At 44.2% G+C, this 25,774-nt stretch overlaps 1 protein-coding gene and 1 long non-coding RNA gene across 10 annotated transcripts in view; one reads left to right on the top strand and one right to left on the bottom strand.

Annotated features, from left to right (window-relative positions):
* The window catches only part of LOC133388050 (uncharacterized), a 28,678-nt gene extending 17,655 nt beyond the window's left edge, over window positions 1–11,023 (top strand). The window contains exon 3 of the long non-coding RNA XR_009763639.1: window positions 10,947–11,023. This is a non-coding gene — a long non-coding RNA (uncharacterized LOC133388050). The remainder of the gene's footprint in view (window positions 1–10,946) is intronic.
* The window catches only part of TNR (tenascin R), a 223,338-nt gene that overhangs the window by 13,975 nt on the left and 183,589 nt on the right, over window positions 1–25,774 (bottom strand). For 8 of the 9 annotated variants that reach the window (XM_061634120.1, XM_061634118.1, XM_061634115.1 and 5 more), the window contains exons 18-20: window positions 21,209–21,360; window positions 10,660–10,756; window positions 1,139–1,300 (exon numbers count right to left, since the gene is read on the bottom strand). In XM_061634120.1, the coding sequence (XP_061490104.1) occupies window positions 1,139–1,300; window positions 10,660–10,756; window positions 21,209–21,360 (411 nt within the window). Of the gene's footprint in view, window positions 1–1,138; window positions 1,301–10,659; window positions 10,757–21,208; window positions 21,361–25,774 lie in introns of those variants that run through there. The other variant, XM_061634122.1, reaches the window with a different exon arrangement.

Raw genomic sequence — 25,774 nt, forward strand, 5'->3', positions numbered from 1 at the left:
CAGCTACGCCCGTATCTGGACAGGGATAACCTGGCTTCAGTTGTCCATGTTCTGGAAACCTCCAAGTTAGATTACTGCAATGTGCTCTACGTGGGGCTGTCTTTGAAGATGGTTCAGAAACTACAGCTTGTGCAAAATACAGCTGCCAGATTGGTAACGGACCAGCCTTTCCCAACTAGTGGGCCACCAGATGTTGTTGGACCACAATTCCCATCTTTCCTGACCATTGGCAATGCTGGCTGAGGCTGATGGGAGTTGTGGTCCAGCAACACCTGGTGGCCCACTAGTTGGGAAAGGCTCGATTCAAGGTGCTGGTTTTAACCTATAAAACCTTACATGGTTTGGGACCACAATACCTGATAGAATGTCTCACCCAACATGAACCCACCCGTACACTACGCTCAACATCAAAGGCCCTCCTCCAGGTGCCTTCTCCGAGGGAAGCTGGGAGTCTGGCAAAAAGGGAGAGGGCCTTCTCAGTGGTGGCCCCCAAATTATGGACTGATCTGCCTGACAAGGTGCTCCTGGCGCCAACACTGTTATCTTTTTGGCGCCAGGTCAAGACTTTCCCCTTCTCCCAGGCATTTTACCATGTGCTTTTAAATTGTTTTTTTAAAAAATAAATAAATGTGTTTTTAAATTTGTATATTTGTTTTTAATGTTTTTAATTGTTGTGAACCGTCCAGAGAGCTTTGGCTATGGGGCGGTATATAAATGCAATAAATAAATAAATAAATAAATCAGAGCACTGCATATGAGATTATTTCAGGCAGAAGTGTCAGGGATTGGACCTGGGACCTTCTGCGTGCAAAGAATGATCACCACCAAACTATGACTATTATGTCCTCAGGAGCCACTTGGGCTTACCTACCAAAACAGTTACAAAGATCACATGACATTTTTTAAAGAGGCTGCAGGGCATGGTCTCCATTTGTATATTCCCACTTTATGAATTAAGCCAGAAAGGAGGAAGAATGAAGTAAATGGGCAGGGATGGAGATAAACCACCTTTGATGGGTTTGCATAGAGAGAGTGGGAACTAGCTGTCTTTTGTCAGGGGGAGAAGGGCAGGGGAGTTGAGGGCTGTTAAATATGGAAAGAATAGTCTTGGGATAGGGAGTGCATCCTGAGTTCGTACCAGCAGTGCCATTGTAGTCCCCTATCCGGAGCTTGTACAGGCTCCTGGCATCTCCAATGGAGAACTTGTCATAATAGGCATAGGCTGTTTCCTGGCCATTTCTCATATCTATCCGCAGTTCATAGCGTCCCTGTGATGTGATCTTGTGCATATTATCTAGACCTAGAAAGACAATAATAATAAAAAAAGAGTTGGTAAGGTTCTTTTGTCTAGAAATCATGTGAATAACATGCTATAAAAATTGGCTCCCAAGGCCATAATAGGGAATTCAATCAATCAATCAAATTTATTGTGCGGTCATGGACCCAATACAATTGATTTTACAGGTACCGTATATTCCGGCGTATAAGATGACTGGGCGTATAAGACGACCCCCAACTTTTCCAGTTAAAATATAGAGTTTGGGATATACTCGCCGTATAAGACTACCCCTGCTTATGACATGCAAGCGATGTACCTTACTGGCGATTGGCTGGTTGTTGTATACAAAGCAGGGGATTTGAACCCCAGCCTTCCAGGTCTTAATCCAATTCTCTAACCACTATACCCCACTAGCATAAAATAAAACTCGGCATACATCCTAACCGCTACACCGCGCCACATAAAATGAAACAAAACCTAGCTAGGGGACAGGGTGGTACAGAGCGAAACAAGTGCCAGGGATGAGTTGGGTGTTTTTAAGCTCCACACCCTAAAAATGAGATTATGACATCAGCCTGTGCTGGCACCTTTTAACTTTGGAATAGTCTACTGCACAAAACACTAGTCCCAATGATTGCCATTGCTTCTTTTTAGCCTGCATCGCAGCCTCCCCTGCCCTGGTGCCCACCAGATGTTTCGGACTACAACTCCCAACTGTGCTGGCTGGGAGTGGTCGTGCAAAACATCTAGAGGGCCCTGGGTTGGCAGAGGGTGCTGTGCCCCAAACATTTCCATTTCCAGGCCGATTCTAACAGAACCACCACACTGCAAATTCAAACAGCTTAGCTTAAGAAAAAGCATACAGAATTGCCATGACTTTGCCCACATGCCCTGCATTTAAACACACACAGATGCAGCTTCCCCTGCCGCCTTCCAAGGTCTTAGCGATCAAGTTAGCTTGGACAGACCTAGCTGCAACAATTCTCTTTTCACAAACAAGGGGGGGGGAAGACAAAAATAAATAACCAAGCCCAAAACACACACACAGGGGACAGAATAAGAATTGCTAACTTATTTCGGGGAGCTGCGGTGCATTCAATTTGCAAAAAAATGTATCTATAGTGGGTGGCAAAGATTTGGTGTAGGCCTCAAGAGGAGACGGGCACTTCCTGGATCTAACAGAGTGGGGGAAGGAAAGAAGAAATTGAGCCAGGGAGAATGCACACTTGGGGGAAGGTGGACTTAAAATATTCCACAGGGATGCAACATATTTTGGGAAGGCAAGCAGAAGCATCTCCCAATAAAACTAATAATAAAGAAGAGCTATCATGCACAAACATGGCTTTCAGGCACTGATGGGCGGTGGGGACACCATCCACAATCTTAGCTGAACAGGGCTAAACAAACAGAACATTGTCCCAACCACAATGGCCCAACCACCAGCAAAAACCAGAGAGATGACCCCTCCCCAGCTAGCACCAGTGTTGGACATTCAGGGGGCGGAGGGAGAAAAACATACATCATGCCTCCTATCTCCCCCGTTTTTTGGCTAAACATTTGTAGTCAGCTGCAAAGAACTCTTCCATTTCTCAAAACACCAAAGGCCTTTAACAAAAAGCTGCTTCCCCATCCCAGAGAAACAACACAAGCTGGGAAGAAGGGGGGAGGTCGGGGTTCTCCCCCCAAAAAACCCCTAAGTTAAAAAAAAACTTTATCCAACCACAATCTTTTTCATATATATTTTTAAAAGATTTTTTTTAAAAGGAAGAGAAAACAAAAGGGGGGGCTTATAGATTTGAGGGGAGGGGAGAAGACCTGGAAAGGGCCCCCACCCTCTATAGAATAGGATTTCTGAGAAACAGCATCAAAAAGGAGGGAAGGGAATGATCATTACTCTAATTTTCCAAGAAGAAAATGAACGCCAGTGTTGTTTCTGCAGCAATGAATCAGATCCGAGGGGAAGGGGGGGGCTGTGAATTTACACTGCCCCCCCAAATCTCCTTATAAAAATTACCGTAGTCGGGGGCGGGGAATGCACAGCTCAAGGAACACACCCGGCCTCAAAGTAAGTTTAGCTATTAAAAGCAGCTTGCCCAGAGCTTCACGGCCACGATCCCACACACCTTTACTTGGAAGTAACCACCCTTGAACATAGCGGGGCTTCCTTCCAAGTAGGCTGCAAAATCCTAAGCGTCTGGGGTGGGGGATCCCCCTTACCTCCGAGTAAACGCGCAGAGGGCTGGGCTGCTAACGGGATGAGTCGATGCGAAAAGTTCACCTTGGGAGGCGAGGGGGGGCTTCTTTACTTCCGAATAAAGGCGATTCCCGCCAGGCTTTGCTTGAGAGTGAAGAAGCCCCCGGGGGGCTTACTTTAGAGTAACGATGCAGCGGAACTGGGCGGCGCAAACTCTTTCGAGCATGAATTTCCTTGGGGAAAAAACGCCTAAGCGCTCCATGCAATCAAAAGCAGGACTGGACCCAACCTTGGCCACAAAGTAGGCCTGCTGAAATCAACAGGCACGGCCGGGCTCCGTTAGTTTCAGTGGGTCTCCTCTGGAGTAGAACTTTCCTGGAGGCCAGCCCGCAGCCGATCACACATTTCCCAAATCTAATTCGAGGGAGACCATGTCACCCCAGCCATGCCTACTCGGAAGTAAGTCCTCTTGACTTTCACGGGGCTTACTCCCAGGTAAGCGGGGTCACGAGCGCCGCCCCAGTCAGGCTCAGAAGAGACAAACATTCACGCACCCCATTTGAAACCGATGGGCTCAAGTCTACTCTAAAAGTAACTTGAATTGTTGGATAACCCCCATAAGCATTTTCCCGTTAAAGGAAAGAAAAGAGACCGATCCAACTTAATATTTTGCTCACCCGATGAAGGAGAGAAAGAGAAGATGGGGAGGGTGAAGGACGGAGGGGAAAAGGAAGGTCACCCCCCACTCACCCTCTCCGACCCCAAATGGCTTAAAAGAAACGTGCCTGGCGCAGACCCGTTGAAATTAACAAGTCTAGTCAGTTTCACCAGAGGAAGCAGAATTGCTCCGGACTGGCCTGCTTTGGCTAATCTTTTCCTGAACCCAAAACGGCGTTGGAAGAAGGAAGGATTGGACAGGAGGGGGACGCTGAAGGAAGGAAAGTGGCGGGGGGGGAGAGAGAGACTTGTTGCAAGGAGGAGAGAGGTCTAGTTCCTTACACTCACGTTTGGCAGGAAGTCAAATGGATATATAATATATATATTCCCCTTTCTTTCTCCGGCGCCCGGTTTAATTGATTTTTTTTGCGGGGGGGGAGGGATGAGGGAGGGTCTCTTCTGCGGCTTCCCACGCGGCGGCGGTGCTGCAATGGCACCTGAAACGCAGCGCCTCCGCCGCCTGCCCTCCGCGTAGCCCCGTCGAGAGGACCCAGGAGATCGGGGCTCCAATACCCCCTGCCGCTTTGCCAGGAGGCTCACCGGGGACCCTAAGTCGGGCCCTCCCTGCGGCCGCTGGATCACGCCCTTCGCCCAGCACCTGCCCTCCTCCCCGGGGCCAAGCAGACTTGGGCGCAGAAGGGCTTCCTTGGATCCAGCAGCGACCTCCAGCCATCTCGCCCGCCCCCGAGCTCCAGCCCCCGCATGCCGGGCCTGACGCAGCTGCGCTCGCTCGGCGGCGGCCCGAACAAGGAGCTCCGGCAACTTCTTCCCTGCCGCTCGGCAAGCCGGGGGGCAGTAGGGAGCCAAGCGGCCGGGCTCCCTCGGGGCAGCCTTCGGGTATATGCAGGGAGGGGATGGAGGCGCCCCTTCTCCTCTAAGCCGTGACCACTGGCCGCTACTGCAGCTTTGTTGTGTCTCGGAAATGTTCCACGCCGCTCGCTGACCCTCCCCCCCCGGCCCCTCTAATTCAGCCCCGCCGTCCGTCCTCCTGCCCGCATCATCCCGGCCTGGCCTCTGGCTCGGCAGCTATTTTTCAGCACCCGGCGTGTAAGACGACCCCCGACTTTGGAGAAGATTTTCCGGGGTTAAAAAGTCGTCTTATACGCCGGAATATACAGTAGTTAAAACCATAGTTATAAAATATATAAAATGTATCGAACGAAGTTCATGAGGATTAAAACGTTAATTAGCTAAAAAGGAGGGATCTTTATACGAATATGTTAAGCAGCAGAGATGAACTTAGCAACGGATAGAGTTGTTGGTTTATCAAGGCCAGCCAGGAGGTGTTTTAGGCCTGCTGGGGAGATTTTTTAAAATTGGATTTATGTATTTAAAACGTTCAGCAGTGCAATAGGGGCAGGCAAAGAAGACATGGGGCAAGGACTCAACGTCTGCATTCTTGCAGGGGCATAAATGAAGTACAAGAGGCGTGCCCTGGAAGCGGCCTACTAAAAGTGAGGAGAAGTTGCAATTAAATCAGGCCCTAGAAAAAACTTGGCGGAGTTTAGGTGTGGTCAGGTATTCCAAGTAAGGAGTGGGTTTGGGGGATGTGAAATTTAGTTCAGAGTAGAGAGGGGAACAGGTTTTGGCAGCATTAGTCATCGAACTCTGGAGGCAAGTGTCCTTGATCCGAGTCCCGATGATCCATCTGGCTGTCATGGAATCCAGTGAAGATAGGTATTCTACTGAAAAACCCAGCATGGCCAACTTGGCAAGGAGGGCTTTGGACCATGAGCTGGAAAAGGAATCACGCCAGAGGAAATGTAAATATCCAGAAGGGCTTGTATCGGCTAATTTAACCCAGTATCTTAAAGTTAGGGACCAAGCGAGAGATTCTAGTGAGGGCAGGCCAGCCTCTAGCCTGAAGCTGGCAGGCGGGACACATCGGGGGACCCCAAAAATTAATCTTAGAAATGTTGATAATGTTGATTCAATTTTAGGGTTAAAACTCAAGGCCCAAAGTGGAACACCATACAAGAGTTGAGGGAAGATTTTGGACTTAAAAACCTGGGAGGCCGCTGGTATGTACTGTCCGCCCCTGGTATAGAAAAAAACAGAAAATGGCTTTTGATGTATTCCTAGCAGTTTGAACCACAGTGCATATGTGAGGGGACCAGGAAAGAGAAGAATGGAACGTAACCCCCAAATACCTATATTGCCTGACCTGGGCGATTTTTTGACCATTGATTGTCCACTCGGACACCAAGAGGCGCTGGGAAAAGACTAGGATTTTGGTCTTATCAAAGTTTATGGATAATAAGTTTGTAGTACAATAGGCCATGAAGGCACGAAAGAGACTTTTCAGGCCTACTTGAGACAATGATAGAAGAACAGCATCGTCTGCGTATAGCAGCGGGGCAATTTTGGTCGGCCACCTTTGGGGGATGGAAAGCGGAGGAGTGGCAACATGTACTGAGGTCATTCAGGAAGAGGTTAAAGAGTGCAGGGGCTAGGATACAGCCCTGTTTGACCCCGTTGGGGGCAGGAATGGGGTTCGTTAGTGTCCCGTCAACGCCACAGCGAACGCGGAGAGTTGTAGTTTGATGGAGACGATAGATGAGATAAAGGAGTCTCCTATCGATATTAGATCGAGAGAGTTTAGCCCAAAGCTTGTCTCTTGGGATGGCGTTGAAAGCAGATTTAAGGTCAACAAAAGCAACGAACAAGCCGTTACCCAGGGGGCCCGTGTATTTTTCTGCCATATGATTTAATAGAATGCAGTGGTTGAGGATGGATCTCCCTTTTCTAAAGCTAGCCTGTTCCCGGCCCATAACATTCTCCTCCTCAAGCCAGCAGGTCAGCTTTAGGTTTAAATAGCTGGCGTAGAGCTTGCCCACAACCAATAGAAGGCTGATGGGCCTGTAGTTCGATGAGTCATCTCTGGTTCCTTTTTTAAATATGGGAATGACAATAGCCTCGAGCCAGGCCACCGGAAAATGGCCGGAGTTGTTGATCAGAGTAAATAAACTGGCCAAGAGGGGCCCCCACCAAGCTTGGTGGGACTTCAATAATTTGGGAGGAATGGTGTCTGGGCCGGGGGCTTTGCCGGGTTTCAGGGCACTGATCAAGGACTTAATCTCACTCTGTGTGACAGGTGGCCAAGAAGGTAAAATGGTACAATCCGCAGTAGGTAGATAGGACAAGGGGTGATTACTTTGGGCTGCAAACAGGCTGGCAAAGCGTTGCTCCCAAATGCTAGCAGGGATGTTACAGAGAGTAGGATTGGGAGAGATTAAGGCATCAGTAACTAGGGACCAGAAGATTTTAGAGTTTTTAAATTGGGAGGCATTTATCAAGGCCTTCCATCTGTCGAGAGTTGCCTGTCTCTTTTTAATGGGTATCAAATGTTTGTATTGTTTTTTGGTGGTGTAATATTCTGGAGGGAGCGAGTTTAAATTTTCCCTCCTATAGTGAAGATATATCTTTCTTAAGTTTAGCTTGGCATCAGGGCAAGCTTTATCAAACCACCTTGGGAGGCCTAGTGAAAATTGTGACTTAAGGACTGGTGGTTTGGATTTTAGAGTTGTGCTCAATGCAGAGGTCAGTAAAGAGTAGGCAGTTAGAGCGGAGAGGGGGTCAGGAGCGTCTCACAACAGGGAATTGGGAATAAAAGTAGAGTGGGAACCTACCCTACTCTTTTTTTAAAAAAAGCCTCTGTCCTGAGTCTAGACTTTGCTACTCAGGCTCAGAACCAGTTTTGGGAAGTTGTGGATGAAGGATGGGGATTCTAGATAATGGAATCCAGAGGCCAAATCTCCCCATTGGCCCACCCTCAGTGTCATTTCCCCAGGATCTCAGTCTGCCCATTTGCTACTCTTCCCTTCCTGGTCAGTATTAGTTATGAAAACTGATATGGGGCTAAAATAGCAAGGGAACTGGGAAATAACTATTTTATCTCGACATCCCTGCCTATTGTTCCCATAACCCCAGGAGTGGGGAATCAGCATCCCATGAACATAAGTGAGGGGCAGAGGAAGATCAGGATCCAATCAGTGAGCCAGATCCTGACTTCCCCTTCCCCCTGTAGGCCACCTTAACAGGTAGGCAGGGCTGCTCAGTGTCAATCATCTGACATAACCATGAAAAAAGCGACAAGTTCAAAGGAAAGAATGGGGAGTGCCCTCCTGATTCCTTCCTTTGCAGGTGAGGTGTGGATTCAAGGAACATTTCTTTGCTTGGCTTGCAAAGAAAAAAAATGTTCCTTGTAGGAGTAGCTTGAATCTGAGCCATACATGCACAACATGGATCCTTATGACAAACAATGCTGGTGGCAGAGATCATCTCTACTCAGGAGCTCTGATCAAGAGCTTCCTAGTGAAGCAGATCTAACAGGGCTTGCACTTGGCACCAAATGTAAAGGGCACTGAATGCAAGCCCTGCTTGCAGAGGAACAATGAGTGCATTCTAAGACTCCTGATTGTTCCTTTGCAGCCACAGCTTTACCTGTCCTATACCTGATTTCAGGTGTGATGTCAGGTATGGGGCAGGTGGGCATGGCTGTATCAAAATGGCCTCATGGGCCAAATTAGGATCCCTGATGGGCCTAATTTGGCCCATGGGATGAGGTTCCTCACGCCTGGCATAAACTGTTGCCAGTATTCTGGCTTATATAGTCAATTCTTCCATGGTTCCCTTTCCTGATTGTTTTTATTACTCCAAGAATTGAATAAATTCATCATGCTTAGCCTTAGGCTCATCACTGACACATATTGCTGTCTTTTGGTTGAATTACTAGCACATATATTTATTTAAAACATTTTATGCCATCTTTCTACCACACAGATGGCTCGTGAAAAAATAAAAACCCAATAAAACAAGGTATATTTGGGGCAGTATTAAAGTTTCTACTTACTCCACTGGAAAATATTTCAGGTGTAGTTTACTCAGCTATATTGTTTTATGCAGTTTAAAAGTCACCTGCCCTCCAGAAGAATCCTGGGAACTATAGCTCAGAAAATTCTGAGAATTGTATGTTAGGGACCTTGAGCTGCTCTCACAGAACAACAGGTCCCAGAGTTTCCTGGAGTGAGGGAAATTTCAGAGCGTGAACGACAACTCCCATCAGCCCAATCCAGTGGCAATGCTGGCTGGGGCTGATGGGAGTTGTAGTTTAAAAAAAGTAACTTTTCCAAGCTCTGGAGGAAATTACTATTAAATTAGTTTAATTATGTAGTGTTGCTATGTCCTTCTCCTGCATTAAACACAGATCTCACAGGTAGAAATACCCCAGTGCACCTCTTTATCATGGTGCATGCAGCTTGGATGCTAATGTTTTTGAAATGTTGCTATTGCCCCTCTCCATTTTTGCATATGACAAATGATCAATATGCTTGATGCCATCTGCCAAGCATTGGATTTTAATATCTAGGAATGTCTAATATTTTCTAGCTATGAAGGTCAGACTAATAAATTGACTTAATAAATTTAATAAAAACAGTAAGTATTTTCCCTAAATACTGAGGATACTGTGGACCCTCAAGGTACTTGTGACTTGCCTTCTGCCTTACGCTTTGCAGTTCAGCCATTGAAGCTCTAGAACACCCAAAGATGAGGAGATCATCTGGCCTCCAGCAGAACTTCCAGCTTGTGGTCCTGAAACCACCTTGGAGCTAACTGTGGAACCTGTTTTCTAGCCAGTGATGTGATAGGAGTTGCTCCTCTAACAGAGTTTGACCAAGACCCCACAGCACAACTTTTAGAATCAAGACATAATCCTAAATGATTCCCTTGGTGAATGCTGACTTTTATACTATGTTTATGTATATTGTTTATGTTTGCTTTGTAAATTAATTTGATTTTTTAAATTGTACCTTGTGTATTCTATTGTAAACCGCTTTGAAATCTTTTAGATAGTAAGCAGTCTATAAATGGAAATAATAAAATAAATAAATAAATAAATAAATAAATAAAGGATAGGGCTGACATATATTACATTAGCTGTACAATTGCCTGTTTCAAAGACTGAACGAAAATAATTTCTCAGTTTATGCTTACGCTTTTCCCTCAGCAGAAACTGCCAATCATGCTAAATGACAGAGTGTATCTGTGATGCAGACAGAGTGCACAGGAATGGAATGGCTCCATCTAGCTTGTTTTGTGAAAAAAAAGATGTTTGACCACAGTTCTATGGAGGCTAAAGGGCAAATAAGCCTGGTGTGCTTCCTAACAAATGAAGCACAGGCCAGGCCCAAGTTACCTGCTTTTCATGCCATATAACCCATCATTAATGAGGAACACAGACAGGACAAAGAATGAAGAAACCTGACAAGTACCAAGAGGCAGATTGATGGATAATGCAGGAAGAGTGAAAGAGGCAGATAACGATCTGTTGGTACACAGAAAGCAAAGAATGAATGAATGACTGGAAGGGAGGGAGAGACGAAGTGTGCTGATTGTAAGAGGATATGATGGACAGTATCTGGTTTCTCACTGACAGGGCAGGGACAAACAAAGGGCAAATGTTTGTTACCCAGCCAGAACTCATCCTCTAAGTTTCCAAAGCCAATACGATAATCTGCCCACTTCCGAAAAAAATCTGTCAATCCATTCTGCCGTCTTTGGAACACCTGCAAAGAAAGGACAAAGGTGAAGTGTTTTAGTCTATGTACGCCGCCTAGAGTGGCCGTTAATTCGGCCAGATAGGCGGCCTAGAAATAAAATTTTATTATTTTATTTATTATTATTATTACAAATCCCTGCAATATTCGAGTTACAAATCCTTGTACTGTGTAAACCTATGGATGGTTTTTGTTACAGGTGAAATGGCAGGAAAGTCTTTGAAACGTGAAAACTTCAAATGAACAAACTTCTAAAGTTCAGATACAAAACCTCAGGTGTGTCGCTTAGTTAATTGTACATAGATAAATGCATGCATGTTCAGGACTGAGTGGCTGGTCATCATACCTTCCTATATTTTTAGGCTTTCCTATCAGTCCTAGAAAAGACTTAAATATTGTCTCAGTGCCATGCTCGTTACAGAAGAATAAGGAATGCATCCTAGGTAAAATGACATGTTTATCTGATCAACTTTTGCTGGATCACTTTTCAAGTGACCCAACACAGTGTAATGGATATTATATTGGATATGGACCATCCCTGCTCAGCCACGAGAGTATCAAAGCATCCGCACAAAGCCAGCATCTTTGGTTTCAACTTTCCTGTTCAGTTCAAGGGAAAGCACATTTAGCTCCGTAGCACAGAGCAGCTCCATCTGCGGTGCCCTTAGCATGAAATTGGATGGGCAGGCTTTGAAGTGGATAATGCAGAAAAACACTTTTCTTCAAGTGGCTGTGTTTGGCTGTGTTTGGATTGTATATGTGCTGTGCCAGGAGCAGAGAAGGGCTAAAGACTGACTGTCCAGTCTTGAGGACAGTTGTCCCCTCCTTAACTGAGACTAGGCCTGTGAATGACCTCCTAACAGTTTACTTGAGACTTGATCTGTTTTTTTCTAGAAAGTAAACACTGTTCCCTGTTCAGCTGACTTTCTCTACTAAAACAAAGCAAAACAACAGAGAGAAAAATATCCCTGACTGATGGAACAATAATATGAACTTAAAAAGTTCCTGAGGAACTATCCATTACTTCTGGGAAAACCTTGCCATTACCTTAGAATTCTATGTTGACATGTGCTATTTTGTGGAAACCTGTGTCAATTGGCTTTTGGTTTTGGACAACTGTATGTGAAAAATGAAAATAATTTGGAGGAACTCATGTAACAAGCATGCTGCAAAACTGAAGAAGGCACCTCTGCTAAAATGCATTTGGCAACTACAGTCATTCAGAGATCTGCATCACAACAAGAACATTTTATATGACATTTCAGTCTTTTGCAAAAAAAATGTGTGAAGAAATTTATGAACATGTCATATGATATATAGAAATTGCCCTCTAGTTAGATTTTCATTAGGCTTTTCATATGTTGCTGTTATATTTATATGATATAGAACCATAGACTAGTAGAGCTAGAAAGAGTCTATAGAGTTCAACCTCCTGCTCAGGGTAGGAATCCAAGTTAAAGCATACCTGACAGGTGGCTGTCCAGCTGCCTCTTGAAGGCCTCCAGTGTTGGAGAGCCCATCACGTCATACAAAACTGTGACTTTATGAATTTATTTGCCTCAGTTATAGTAGAGAGTTTATCTAATTAACATGTTTTTGGATTTGTAGTATCTTGGTTTTTATGTTACTATATAGAACTCCATTTTTATGTAATACATTTTTGCAACACTGCTAACTGGATTCTGTATACACAGTTTGTTTATATTTACTCTTGACTCTTTTGATTTGTATTATTTCTCCACTAAAGTCCCTGGTTGATTTTCTTGGCTTTCACATCTATGATAGTTAACTTTAGTGAGGTACTATAGCTACAGGAGTGCCAGAGCCTGATTGTGTCCCAGGCCCCAAACCCCTATTGCTGCATGTTGTGGTGTATCTGCCTCCCTCATCATTAACATTCAAGAGGAATTTAAAAACATTCCTGTTCAGCCAGGTATTTGATGGCTGAAATATACTCTCCCTGGGACCCTTGAAATTATTGCTGTGAGGATTTGTTGTTATGTGCCTCCAAGTCGACTACGACTTATGGCGACCCCATGAATCAGCGACCTCCCAAGAGCATTTGTCATGAACCACCCTGTTCAGATCTTGTAAGTTCAGCTGTGTGGATATGTGACTATTTTTAAATGTTTTAAATGTTTTTTAAAAATGTATTTTTTGCTGTTTAGTTGTTTGCTTCCCTGGGCTCCTTTAAGAAGGGAGGGATGGAAATTTAATAAATACTGCTGCTGCTACTACTGTTGGGTGCCAAAACTGCTCATAAGCAAAGGGCAGCCCTAGGTTATCCTGGTTCCTACATGCACCTTCACCTCAAACACTCCACCACAGTGGATTGCATTCTGTTGCTTTGGACTACTTGCTCATGGCATCCACCCACCCACCAGGCAGCTGAATGATGACTTCAGTCCCACAAGAAGAATCAACCACCGCCCACTGGCCTGGGCAGTGTCCTCCCCCCACCCGCCAACTAACAAGGCCATATGCAACCTTGCCTGTCAGTCTCTGTGGTGACTGTTCTCTTCATGGTGATACACACACACACACCTTCATTGGTAGCTGTGAAGAAATTCTGTTTATTTGAATTAAGGTTCAATGGGTGCTGTGTAATGTATTCTGTCATTTATGTTGCAATGCACATTGTACATTATAATCAGTCTTTTTTTGTGAAAAACAATGAGGTGCTGGTACTCATGTTTTGATAAACATGCCATGGGTGCCAGTACTGCAGCAGCCATATTAAAAAGAAGAACGATATTATAGATTTTACAATAATTTTAGCAGGAACCCACATAATTTAATTGTACATGCCATAGATATTATACTCTTAAGTTTTAATTGTTATAATTATGTGAAGTTTGCTATTAAGTACTGGAGAGATTTTTTACTACAGAGATGTGATGGAATTTTAGACTAGGATGACTTTTTAATAGTAATATATGTTCTATGATATATTGGTCTTGTGACTGTAATAATAAACTTTACTTACTTGCTTACTTACTTACTTACTTACATGGGTGCCAGCACAAAATACAATAACTATGTCTGACTGGCTTTGTGGCACACCTATATTGCACAGTTACTGTGGGCATTGGGGAGTCAAAGGTTCAAAGGGTGTAAGTGAGATTAAATTGTGGCAATAGTAGAGGTTTTGGAAAACTGCTAGAGTGGAAGTTGGGTTTTATGAATAGAATAAGTAAAGAAACACACCCCTTCCCTCCACAGTAGCCTAGGACATAGTAGCCATTACCACATTTGGGGGCAATTAATCTCATAGTTTAATGTGGCTGGGAAGGAAAGGCTTAAGGAAGAACAACAGAGAACCCTAGCATGGAAATTACACTTATGTTGGTCCACAATTGTCCAGACCCTGCTTTGGCACTAGTGTTTAAGTTTAAGGCACAGGAGTGGACAGTTCAGGAGTCCAGGCCCTCCTTAATGACTATCTAAGAGAGTTAAAAATGAAACCTTCTAAGACACTAGGGCCTGGGTGCAAGGGTTTGGTGGGAATAGGAACTAGCCTTGTGCAAGGAGGGAAAGAGAAAATTACTCCAGAAGAAAGGGACTTGGTTCAGTTGGAACTAACTGCAGGGTCACTTGTGTAGGAAAAATCCTCAGACCAGTGGTTCAACTTCTGGAAGCTTTGCTAGAGCAAAACAGACTGTTGCAGTGCAAGACTTCCTATGTGCACGAACGGACTTCTGAGCTCTCAGAATTGTAAAGTGTGTGCAAGTAAATGGCATTCCACCCAATCCTATGTGGGACCAGCTATGCTTCAAGTGTTACTCTTCCGACCATCGAAGTCTGAAGTATCCACAGGCCGCTCATAGCAGTGATCAGCTTCAGGGAAACTAAAGCACCCATAGACGGTGAGGGGAAATTTGGACCAGAGTGATACCCTCCTTCAAAGTTAGCTTGATCTGAAAAATTTGTATGCTCACTATTGTGCAGAGACACCAAAAGACACACAGGTGATAATGATTAACACCCAGAGACTGCCATATAGTGACCAGTTGTTTTACATTCCTGTAAAAGTTGGTGGGCATCTGGAATTCAGTGGACTATTTGACACTGGGTCTATGGCCTGTACCATTAATGAACAAGCAAGAAAGAAATGGTCAGAGGTAGGCCTTGCTGGTGACAGAGATATGCAGGTATGCAAAATAGTATTTGTAGGCTGAAGAGCATGCAGTCACAGCCAAAAGGCATCTATGAATTGATTTTGGAAGTCTCTGGTGAGATGGTTGTTCTTACACTAGTGGTGCCTGGTCAAAAATATGAGCTAATTTTGGGCACCAACGTGATTAAGTATCTGACACACCAAATGAAAGGTGACCCCAAATGTTGGCAGATAACTTTTTGTCAGGGTGCTTGCACTGCTAGCAACCCACCTGTTATGAACGTATAAACCGTGGATATGCTATCTGGACTCACCCAGTGGAGGTCACAAGATGTTCCAGCCAAAGTTGGTATAGTAAGGTTCATGCAAGTTGTTGCTCTTTTGTCCCACAAAGAGCATCTGGTCTGGGGGAGGTTACTTGGCAAGAGCAAAGTCTCCCCTGAAAGTACCATTATGGTAGAGCCCACTATCTGCATTCACCATCACATTCTAGTGGGAAGGATCATCCATGTGGAATGATCACTGGGTACCTCTGAAAGTGGTCAATATGTCAGACAAAGCTATGACTATTAGGAGGAATGCTAGGTTAGCAAATGTATCACCCTGTTCAGTATTGGAAGGCATCAACCTGCAGCTGAGGTCATCCCAGATGGAAAGGCCAACTTATGCAATAACACCCAAACCATTGCTGTGGCCTGTTGCAGAGATCATTTCCAGCCAAGTAAGGAATGGGAAGAGAAGCTTGAAAATCTGTGCCTAAAGGAGCTGAATAGTCAATCTTGTGAGATGTTTAGTTTTGGGAAAGAGAGTGCTTTTAGCCCCAAAAGCTGTGAAGTATGAGCATATCTTCTGTAGACTTAAGATGGATTATGGTGAAGCAAAAAAATATGTCCACTGGATCTACTTGGTGGATAACAGTCCTTTCCAATTGCCTTACTGGAGAGTCCCACCAGCTCATTATGAAAAACTTTGCCAAGTCCTAAGAACATAAGAACATAAGAAGAGCCTGCCAGATCAGGCCAGCGGCCCATCTAGTCCAGCATCCTGTTCTCACAGTGGCCAACCAGGTGCCTGGGGGAAGCCCGCAAGCAGGACCCGAGTGCAAGAACACTCTCCCCTCCTGAGGCTTCCGGCAACTGGTTTTCAGAAGCATGCTGCCTCTGACTAGGGTGGCACAGCACAGCCATCATGGCTAGTAGCCATTGATAGCCCTGTCCTCCATGAATTTGTCTCATCTTCTTTTAAACCCATCCAAGCTGGTGGCCATTACTGCATCTTGTGGGAGCAAATTCCATAGTTTAACTATGCACTGAGTAAAGAAGTACTTCCTTTTGTCTGTCCTGAATCTTCCAACATTCAGCTTCTTTGAATGTCCACGAGTTCTAGTATTATGAGAGAGGGAGAAGAACTTTTCTCTATCCACTTTCTCAATGCCATGCATAATTTTATACACTTCTATCATGTCTCCTCTGACCCGCCTTTTCTCTAAACTAAAAAGCCCAAATGCTGCAACCTTTCCTCGTAAGGGAGTCGCTCCATCCCCTTGATCATTCTGGTTGCCCTCTTCTGAACCTTTTCCAACTCTATAATATCCTTTTTGAGATGAGGCGACCAGAACTGTACACAGTATTCCAAATGCGGCCGTACCATAGATTTATACAACGGCATTATGATATCGGCTGTTTTATTTTCAATACCTTTCCTAATTATCGCTAGCATGGAATTTGCCCTTTTCACAGCTGCCGCACACTGGGTTGACATTTTCATCGTGCTGTCCACTACAACCCCGAGGTCTCTCTCCTGGTCGGTCACCGCCAGTTCAGACCCCATGAGCGTATATGTGAAATTAAGATTTTTTGCTCCAATATGCATAATTTTACACTTGTTTGTATTGAATTGCATTTGCCATTTTCCCGCCCATTCACTCAGTTTGGAGAGGTCTTTTTGGAGCTCTTCGCAATCCCTTTTTGTTTTAACAACCCTGAACAATTTAGTGTCGTCAGCAAACTTGGCCACTTCACTGCTCACTCCTAATTCTAGGTCATTAATGAACAAGTTGAAAAGTACAGGTCCCAATACCGATCCTTGAGGGTCTCCACTTTCTACAGCCCTCCATTGGGAGAACTGTCCGTTTATTCCTACTCTCTGCTTTCTGCTTCTTAACCAATTCCTTATCCACAAGAGGACCTCTCCTCTTATTCCATGACTGCTAAGCTTCCTCAGAAGCCTTTGGTGAGGTACCTTGTCAAACGCTTTTTGAAAGTCCTGTCAGAAATGGAAGAACAGGAAATCATGCGGAAATCTAGTAGTGAGTATGCATTACCATTAGTCCTGGACTAGAAAAAGAACGGTGATCTGCAAATTTGTACTGACTTCAGATGGCTTAATGCCCACACTGTGAAGGATGCTTACCCACTCCCTCATCAGGGAGACTGCTTGGCAGCATTGGGTGATAATGTATTTTTTAGCACCATGGATCTTACTTCAGGCTTCTATAATGTCCTGCTGCATGAAGCAGATAAGAAATACACTGCCTTTACTACACCACTAGGCCCTATGAGTATAACAAACTACCTCAAGGCCTGCCACCTTCAAGTGAATGATGTTGAACATTTTTGGTGACCAGAATTTTACCAAACTCCTCTGCTATCTTGATGACCTCTTAGTTTTTGCACCAACAGAGGCAGAGGTCTTGGAGCGATTAGAGATGGTATTCTCACGACTGAGAGAAAACAACTTGAAGCTGGCACCCAAGAAATATTTCTTCTTTAGAAGATCAGTGAGATAGTTGGCCACAGAGGAATTGCTGTTGATCCCAGCAAAATGGAAGTGATAACTGCCTTCAAAAAGGAGGATCTGATTAAAAGTGATTGGTGTAGCCCCCCCCCCCCCCCGGTGCCAAGAAAATTAAATCATTCTTGGGAATGGTGATCTGCTACCAGGATTACATCAGCCATTGTTCTTCAAAAGCAAGGCACTGTTGCACTTGACTGCCAGACATAAAAGGTGAGGATGTGAGGTAAAGCACTGCAAAAGGAAATAACATTTTGTGTACTCACTCCAGATGATTGGACTATTGATTGTGATAGAACTTTTGAAGGCCTCAAAACTGCTTTGTTGAATTAGGTGGTGGTGACCCATCCAGACCTTTCCTATTAGCTGTTGATACGCCTCTACAAGGACTCGGGGCAGTGCTATCCCAAGTTCCCCCGGAAGGTGGTACAGCATATCCCATCGCCTTTGCCAGCAAATCTCTAAGCCAATCCCAGGCAAATTATCCAGTACATAGACTTGAATTTCTCACCTTCAAATGGGCAGTTTGTGAAAAGTGTGGACATTGGTTAAAAGGAACTCAGTTTACAATGTGGTCAGATAATAATCTGCTCAGGTACATACTGACCAAGCCTGAAAAGGATGCATGTGAACAAAGATGGTTGGCAAAGCTTGCATCATATAATTTTGATATCCATCACATTCCAGACAATAAGAATGTGGTAGCTGATGCATTGACCCGTGAGCCATTTGTCAAGCCTACCACTGTGGAAGACTGGTTGTTGAGAGACCTCTGCTAAGAGATGCAGCCATAGTCAAAGGGGATCTTGTCCAGGATGTCTTCAGGTGGACTAATCAAGTGCAAGCAGTCAAAGGGGCTTCACAAACAGGTCACCACACCAGTCCTTTCTCAACCCAGTAGGGTTTAGTCAAGGAAAGCTCTGACAGGATGAGTAATGATGATGTAACAACTCTCTTGAGAAACCACACTGACTGGGAGACCAATACCCGAGTCAGGGCCATGGGATTGGTCCAAAACAACCAGTTTATAGCCTATACTGTGTCAGGTGACCTTCATCAGTTTTGATCACAGGAGCTCAGGGAGTATCAGCAAAAGGAACAAAGTCGAGAGTTACATTTTATGTCAGGAGGAATAGGTGGCTCTCCAGAACAGAATGACACAAGGAACTTTCAGCTTTATAATGTTACTCAAGCAGTGGCAACATATGATACTCAAGGAAAGCATTCTGTATAAAGGATCTAAGTCCCTGATTTCAAAAAAAGATCTACCACTACATGGTACCTGAATCCCTGAGAACAACTGTTCTTCAAGGAGTACATGATAGTGCCGGTCATCAGGGCCAAAAAAACCCTCTCCTTTTGACCCGGTAATGATTCTACTGGTCCAGTCTTGACCATGAAGACAAAGAGCATGTGTGGTGCTGCCAAAGATGTGTTGTCAGTAAAGCCCCTGAACCAGAGGCAAGTGTCCCACTTGAGAGCATCAGAACCACTGCCCCATTGGGACTTGTGTGCATCAACTTCTGGACAACAGAGGATAACAGGAATCAGGCAGTAAATGTTTTGGTTGTACAGACCATTTTACAAAAATGGCACAATTTGTGTGCAGGGTTCAATCTGCACAGCAGGTTGGAAAGGCATTGTAGGAGCAGTATTTCGGTGTTTATGGGCTCCCAGAGTGGATCCACTCTGACCATGGAGCCAGTTTCAAAAGCATCCTTATAGCACAACTCTTGTAACTCGAAGGAGTAAAAAAATCCTGAACAACTGCTTGTTACTTGAAGGGCAATGGAGAAGTTGAAAGATTCAACCATACACTGGGCAGTATGATTTGTTCAATGCCAGTCAAGGACAAGCAAAAGTGGCTACAGATGTTGAAATTCCTCACTTTTGCCTACAATTGCACTGTCCATGAAACTACACAATATGCTCCCTTCTATTTGCCAATATATAATCTGGTTACTGGTTTGGTAGGGCCACTAAGAACAAGGCAAAGTTGCTTCTGAGACTAAATCTTGTTTGCAGGCCCTCTGTGGGGTATGCTGGGCCTATTGTGAGCTTCACATAGCTGCCATATGTTGAGCAGTAAAATGCAGATTTTGAACTACACTGTTGATTAATTTCCTTGATAGCATCATGAATCAACTCCAGCTTCACTCTCCAAAGGAGCTGCATGTGTCAAATAAATCACAAGGAATCTCTCAAAGTGTAACTATTATTAACTTAGTCCCTAAGGCATGGAAAATAGAGAACTCTGGCAAGATGGTTCTGGCTTGACTAGTGATTTTCTTCCTTTCATACTTGAAGAGCCTAACTGTACAAGTAAAGGCATATAAGAATGACCCCCCTCCACTTCATGGTTTTTCAAACAGAAAAGCTGCTTTCGGAGGGGGCAATTGGCACTGGTTGGGTGCCACTTGACTCTTTCCTTACTGCTAATAATTTATCCAAGCCATCCTTCCTCTCCCTTGCTCCCACAGAATTTTGTGTTTATCCTCCCAAAGATGCATCTGAAACCCCAGGGGGAGAAAAGTAGTGTGGATTGGGAGACAGATGCAGCAGAAAGGGAGAATGTTAAGCCCCATTTCTCCATTCTACCTCCCTCTCTCCTTAAACAACCTTTCTCAAAGGAAAGAAAAGAGTCTGACACTGTCTCATCACATGCATATGTCCAGTTAGGCAGCAGCGCTGTGCATTTGTTAGCCTTCAGAAAGACAAAACTGAAAGGCATCTTGTCAAGCATGTTACAGGGTAGAGCTTAGGACTCAGCACAACTGGGGCTCCTCCTGCGAGACTCTGATTCATCATTGTGGAGCAGTGCCCCCAGATCACCCATATACTGTGCTCTTGTAAGATAAGGGAAGCAGTGAACAAATTCACAAATCTAGGACTGCTTCGCATTTATCTAACTTACGTTAGGGAGTACGTATAAATTTAAATGATAAATAAATAAATGTAGGCAGATTTCAAGCACAGAATTAGCAGTGAATGGATAGTGCTGTACTTTTTCTGTGCCGGCACAGGGAGCCAGGGAAGCCACACTTTCCAGTCACAAAGGGACATTCTCAGATCATTACAACCACTGGTTTGCTAAGGCTTGGCATGGGGCGTCCTTTAGAGCACTGGCCTTCAACTCATGGATTTTGCCTCAGTGAATGGTGGGTTCAAGTTGCAAGTTTCTTTCTTGGTTTAAGGCTCTTTTTAAAAAGAAAGAGAAAGCTCTTCTGCTGCCTGCTGTGTTCATTTACTCTGCCTTAGCCTGTGCTATGCTATTCAAAAGCAAGAGGTAAAAAGATTTATTACGGGAAAATGAAATTATTTTACAGTATGTGATCAGGAGTTCAAAATACGACTCAGCAGCTGTATTGTGTGAAGTGGCAAACATTGTGTTGCATACTACTATGTGCACTGGGAGACTTAGGGTGCACTTAAAAAAACGTACCACATGAATCAAATAACTTGGTGAAATTAAAGTCTCATATATGTGGCTTTTTGATTGAAGAAAAGGAAAAAAGGACCTGGCTAAGAGGTGGCCCTGTTTGCTCACTTACAATCCATCTGCCTCCATCAGTGATCATATCACAGTACACTTGCACTCTCTGGCTGAGATCCCCGTTAAGAGAGATGGTGTAAACGCCGTTCATCATGTCACCATTCATCAAATGCTGGGCACAGTCTTGAGGATTCATAAACACACGGCCTCCTGTAAAATTAGGGCAGTTAACACATCAGAAGTGACACTGCGTGTCTGTTTACATATCATATTGGCAGGCACATTTGTTCACAATAAGCCAAGACCAGAAGAGGAAAGTCAGATCCTGTGAATGGGCTTGCTATATGGAGAATAAACTCTACCCATTTTTAACTGGTCTGTTGTGCTGATAATTGGGACATTAATCTGAAGGATACTTCTAGTGTCTGGCATTGTACAAAGAAAAGACGCAAGACTGTGGAGGAAACTAAATAAGACTATTGGTCTTATTGGGTGCAGAACTCCAGCTGGCAACAGCTCTCAGGGAGGGGCCTTTCCCAGATCTTTTAAATTTGGGATTCTCTAAATTCAATGCATGCCTCTGCCACTGAGCTATTGGCTCTCTCTAAACAAAAGGAGGCTTCATATATGTATGAAACCAGTTCACACTTAGTTGGGCCACCCATTTATCTGGTCCAGTATTGTCCACTCTGACTGACGGCAGCAGCAGTTCTCTGAGGTCACAGCCAGAGGTCTCTGCCAGTCCTGCTAATAGTTTGAGACAACAGGGTTTAAACTCAGGATCTTGTGGCTGTAAAACAGGGGTGGCTAATCCATGGCCTGCCAGGTGTTGCTGGACTCCTACTCCCATCAGGCCCAGCCTGCATGCCCAAGTCAAGGACAAAGGCAGTTTAGTTCAGCAACTTCTGGAGACCTACAGGCTGGAAAACCATTCTTGTAAAGTGTACACTCTCTCACTGAGCCGTAATGACCCCTGAACCTGACAGCATTTTCTCCCACTGTATTATGACAACTGTTCTGTGATGACTTAGGACTGAATGGAGACAAAGTTCCACCTTCCTTCAATATTTTATCTAGTGAGTTTGCGTTAAATTCCTCTTGGCTGGAACCCTGAACTGTGTGTGGAGTGGGGTACTACAAACCAATCCCCCAAACCCCTGTGCTATACTCAGAAAATCCAAACAAATTAGCACCAATTTGCTTGCTAGTTTATTATTACTTCCACCTTGTTGTGTTCCCCCTCAATGCATATGGACTGAAGCAAGAGCAGGGATGGGATATTCGGGAGCAACAGATGTATGGAACAGAATACGTACATGGGCACGCAGAGAACCAGGAGGCAAGGCTCAACTTGGCCCCTCCCCGTGATTTCCCCCTGCTACAATTCCATAGCGATCACTATGGAGTTTAGACTTTTTAAAAAGTTTTTTAAAACCTTGCACAGTTCAATGCTTCCCCCTTCAGTCCAAATACACCCCCAAGTCCCACTGTAACCATTTTTCATTCTGAAGTTAAGTTTCCCTATTTGTATTTTGAAAACCAACCAGAAATGTCAGCTTTCTGTTATTGTTTCTGTTAAAATAGCTGTGCTGTCTCTGGCTGTGGAAGACAATGCCTGGTATAGTTTCATGGTGCCTCATGTCCATCATAGACAGAAGCTGTGTGATTCCACAGTTCTCTGAGGATATTATGAAAGTGCAGAAATTGGTACTGGGTGCAAAATCCAGAACCCTGATAATCAGCATTTTCCTTAAAATAATCATTTTTCTTGACAATTCTGTGAGAAAATCTCTAAGAATGCCTGGTGAAATCTCAGAAATCAGCAGGGACAGAAGCATTTATTTGACATTGAAGAGACTTCTGTACCACTTTTTAGGACAATCACCTCACAAAGTGGCATGCAATCAATAAAATACATAAAACCAATTAATATTACAAAACAACAATAAAATCCTATTAGATTTAAATGAAAAACCAACTCTAGACAAATGGTCTGCATTATCCTGTCTTGCAATTTAAACTCTAAAAGCCATTATAAAAAGATGTGTCTTGAAATCTCAGTTAAGAGCTGCCTAACTTCCCTTGGGATCAAATTATAGTTGGGGGGGCACCACAGAAAAGACCCTGTTTCTCATACCCACCAGCCTAATAGATATTACGGGTGGACATTAAACAGGGCCTCTGACATAGATTTCAGGGTATGCGCCAGCAGATATGGGTGTAGGCAGTCTCTAAGGTAACCTGGTCCCAAATCTTTTGAAGTTTTAAAATTCACCACAGTTTTGAATTGAGCTCAGAAATATACTGGAAACAAGTGTAGAAGGCAAAATATTGGTGTGACATGATCTGATCATACACTGCACCAGCTGTAGCTTCTAAACAATCTTCAAAGACAGCCGTATGTACTACATTTTAGGAGTCTAGCATAGAAGTCATCAGTGTGAATAATTGTGGCAAGTTCTGACCTCTTTAAGATAGGGTCACAGCTGGTGTACCAACTGAAATTAGTAAAAGGTATCCCTGGTCACTGCAGCCACTTGGGATTCCCCAGTTAGCACAGTCCAGAAGCAAACACAAGCTGTAAACAGGAGGAGTGAAACCCATCAAGGAGTAGCTGAATTCCACTGTCCAAAACTACTGGTTTCCCCACCAACCAGATGGAAAAGTGAGATAAAGCTGAGAGACATCCACATACTGATGAAATTTCAACCCAAATCTCTGGATGACTTCTCCCAACGGTTTCATGTAGATGTTAAACAGTATAAGGGATAAGATGGAACCTTGTGGCATCCCATAAGCTAATGGCCAAGGGCCACCACCAGAAACACCATCTGGACCCAATCCTCCAGGAAGAACCAGAGCCTCTGTAAACATGTTGCCTCCAAGTCCTAACTCAGACAACTAGTCTAGAAGGATGCTATGGTCAAAGGTACTGAAACCCACTGAGAGATCCAGAAGAGTTAGTGTTGAACTGCCCCCATCCATTCCTTCATCCTTAATCCACCAGGTCAACCAAGCTGTTTCCATCCCAAAATAAGGCCTGAAATCTGCCTGGAAAGGATCCAAATAATTGGTTTAATTCAACACTACTTAGAGCTGTCCAGCCACCACCCATTCTATTACTTTGCCCAGAAATTGTATTTGAGACTGGGTGATAGTTCTCCCAGGCCAAATAGTCTAACCCAGGCTTCTTGAACAGAGATATCATAGCTACTTCCTCCAGAGCAGCCAGAAACACTCCATCCCTCAAGCAGGCACTAACAATCTTAGAGGCCCATATGCCCAGCCCCAATCTGGCAGATTGTACTGGCAGGATGGGCAAAGATCCAAAACACTGATGGTAGGCCTCAGTCTTCAAAGCATGTGGTCTACACCCTCAGGCTGCCAAAGTTGAAAAGTATCTACAGCCACCTGACCAGACAGTGCACATGTTTCAGCTATACGTGTCCATGCCGGCACAGATGTGAGCAACTTTATCTGCAAAATGCCTAGCCAAAACCTTACAGCATGGCTTCAGGGGTTCCAGGTTTCTCCCCTTAGATTCATACCTAGGAGGCCCCTCACCAAATGAAACAGCTTCACTGAATAGCACTGAGAAGACACAATGGTAGTGGAAAAGGAATTATTTGCTGCCATCATTACCACCGAGTAAGGCCATAAATGGGTTATTTGTGGTCAGCTTTGTTAGGAATCTTCTGCCATTTATGTTCTAGATGTTGACCCTGCTACTTCATGGCCTTTAGCTCCTCAGAATACTAAGGAACTGATACGGCTCAATGACTGGGCCAAGGTTGTTTGGGGCAATTGTATCAACAGCCTGGGACAACAACTCCTTTCAAGGAGAGGCCTTGACAGAACCAACACTTAAACCATTGACCTCAGGAAACCATCTGGATCCATTAGCCTTTGGGGGTGGACCATCAGATTCAGTCCTCTACTGCTGATGAGCTTACAGCCAGCCTGAAATCAATGAAAGTAGGATTTCCATTGGACACAGGGCAGGCTTTTGGTGGTCTGCAAGCTCTTTGTCCATTTTATGAGTAGCAGAAGCTGAGAAAATATATACAAAATAACACAAAGCTTGCAAATTTGCTTAATTGAGATATCTACAGTATAATGATTTACTTTTCTCTGCCCAGAGTGCTTTCTTTTTTTTTAAAGTGTAGTGTGTACACTGGACCTATGAAATCATATGCCACAATATATCTGTTCTTCTTTAAGATATTTATTTATTTATTATTTGATTTATATCTCACCCTTCCTCTCAGCAGGAGCCCAGGGCGGCAAAGCGGCATGCCACAGGATTATTCCCCCATTCGCCCTCCACTAACAAAAAACCACAACATTCCCTCTGGAATGAGCCTTGCTCACAGAATCTCTCTCTCTCTGCTATTTCCTCATCTTTAAGATTTGCTCTACCAAGGGACTTGTTTCAATTTCATAACTTCCAAACCACTTGTGAATCCCCTGATCCTCCATAGGGATTACTTATTTCAATTTATATTCATACCTTTTAAATTCTGAACAGATCTTGGAAGAGCTGGGCGACATTAATAATAATGTTTCCTTTGTGCTGCTTGTATCACAGTTCCCCAGGAATCTTATGTACATGTGAGCAACAAAG

This window comes from Rhineura floridana, chromosome 6 (genome assembly GCF_030035675.1).
Source record: "Rhineura floridana isolate rRhiFlo1 chromosome 6, rRhiFlo1.hap2, whole genome shotgun sequence".
Taxonomy (NCBI): domain Eukaryota; kingdom Metazoa; phylum Chordata; class Lepidosauria; order Squamata; family Rhineuridae; genus Rhineura; species Rhineura floridana.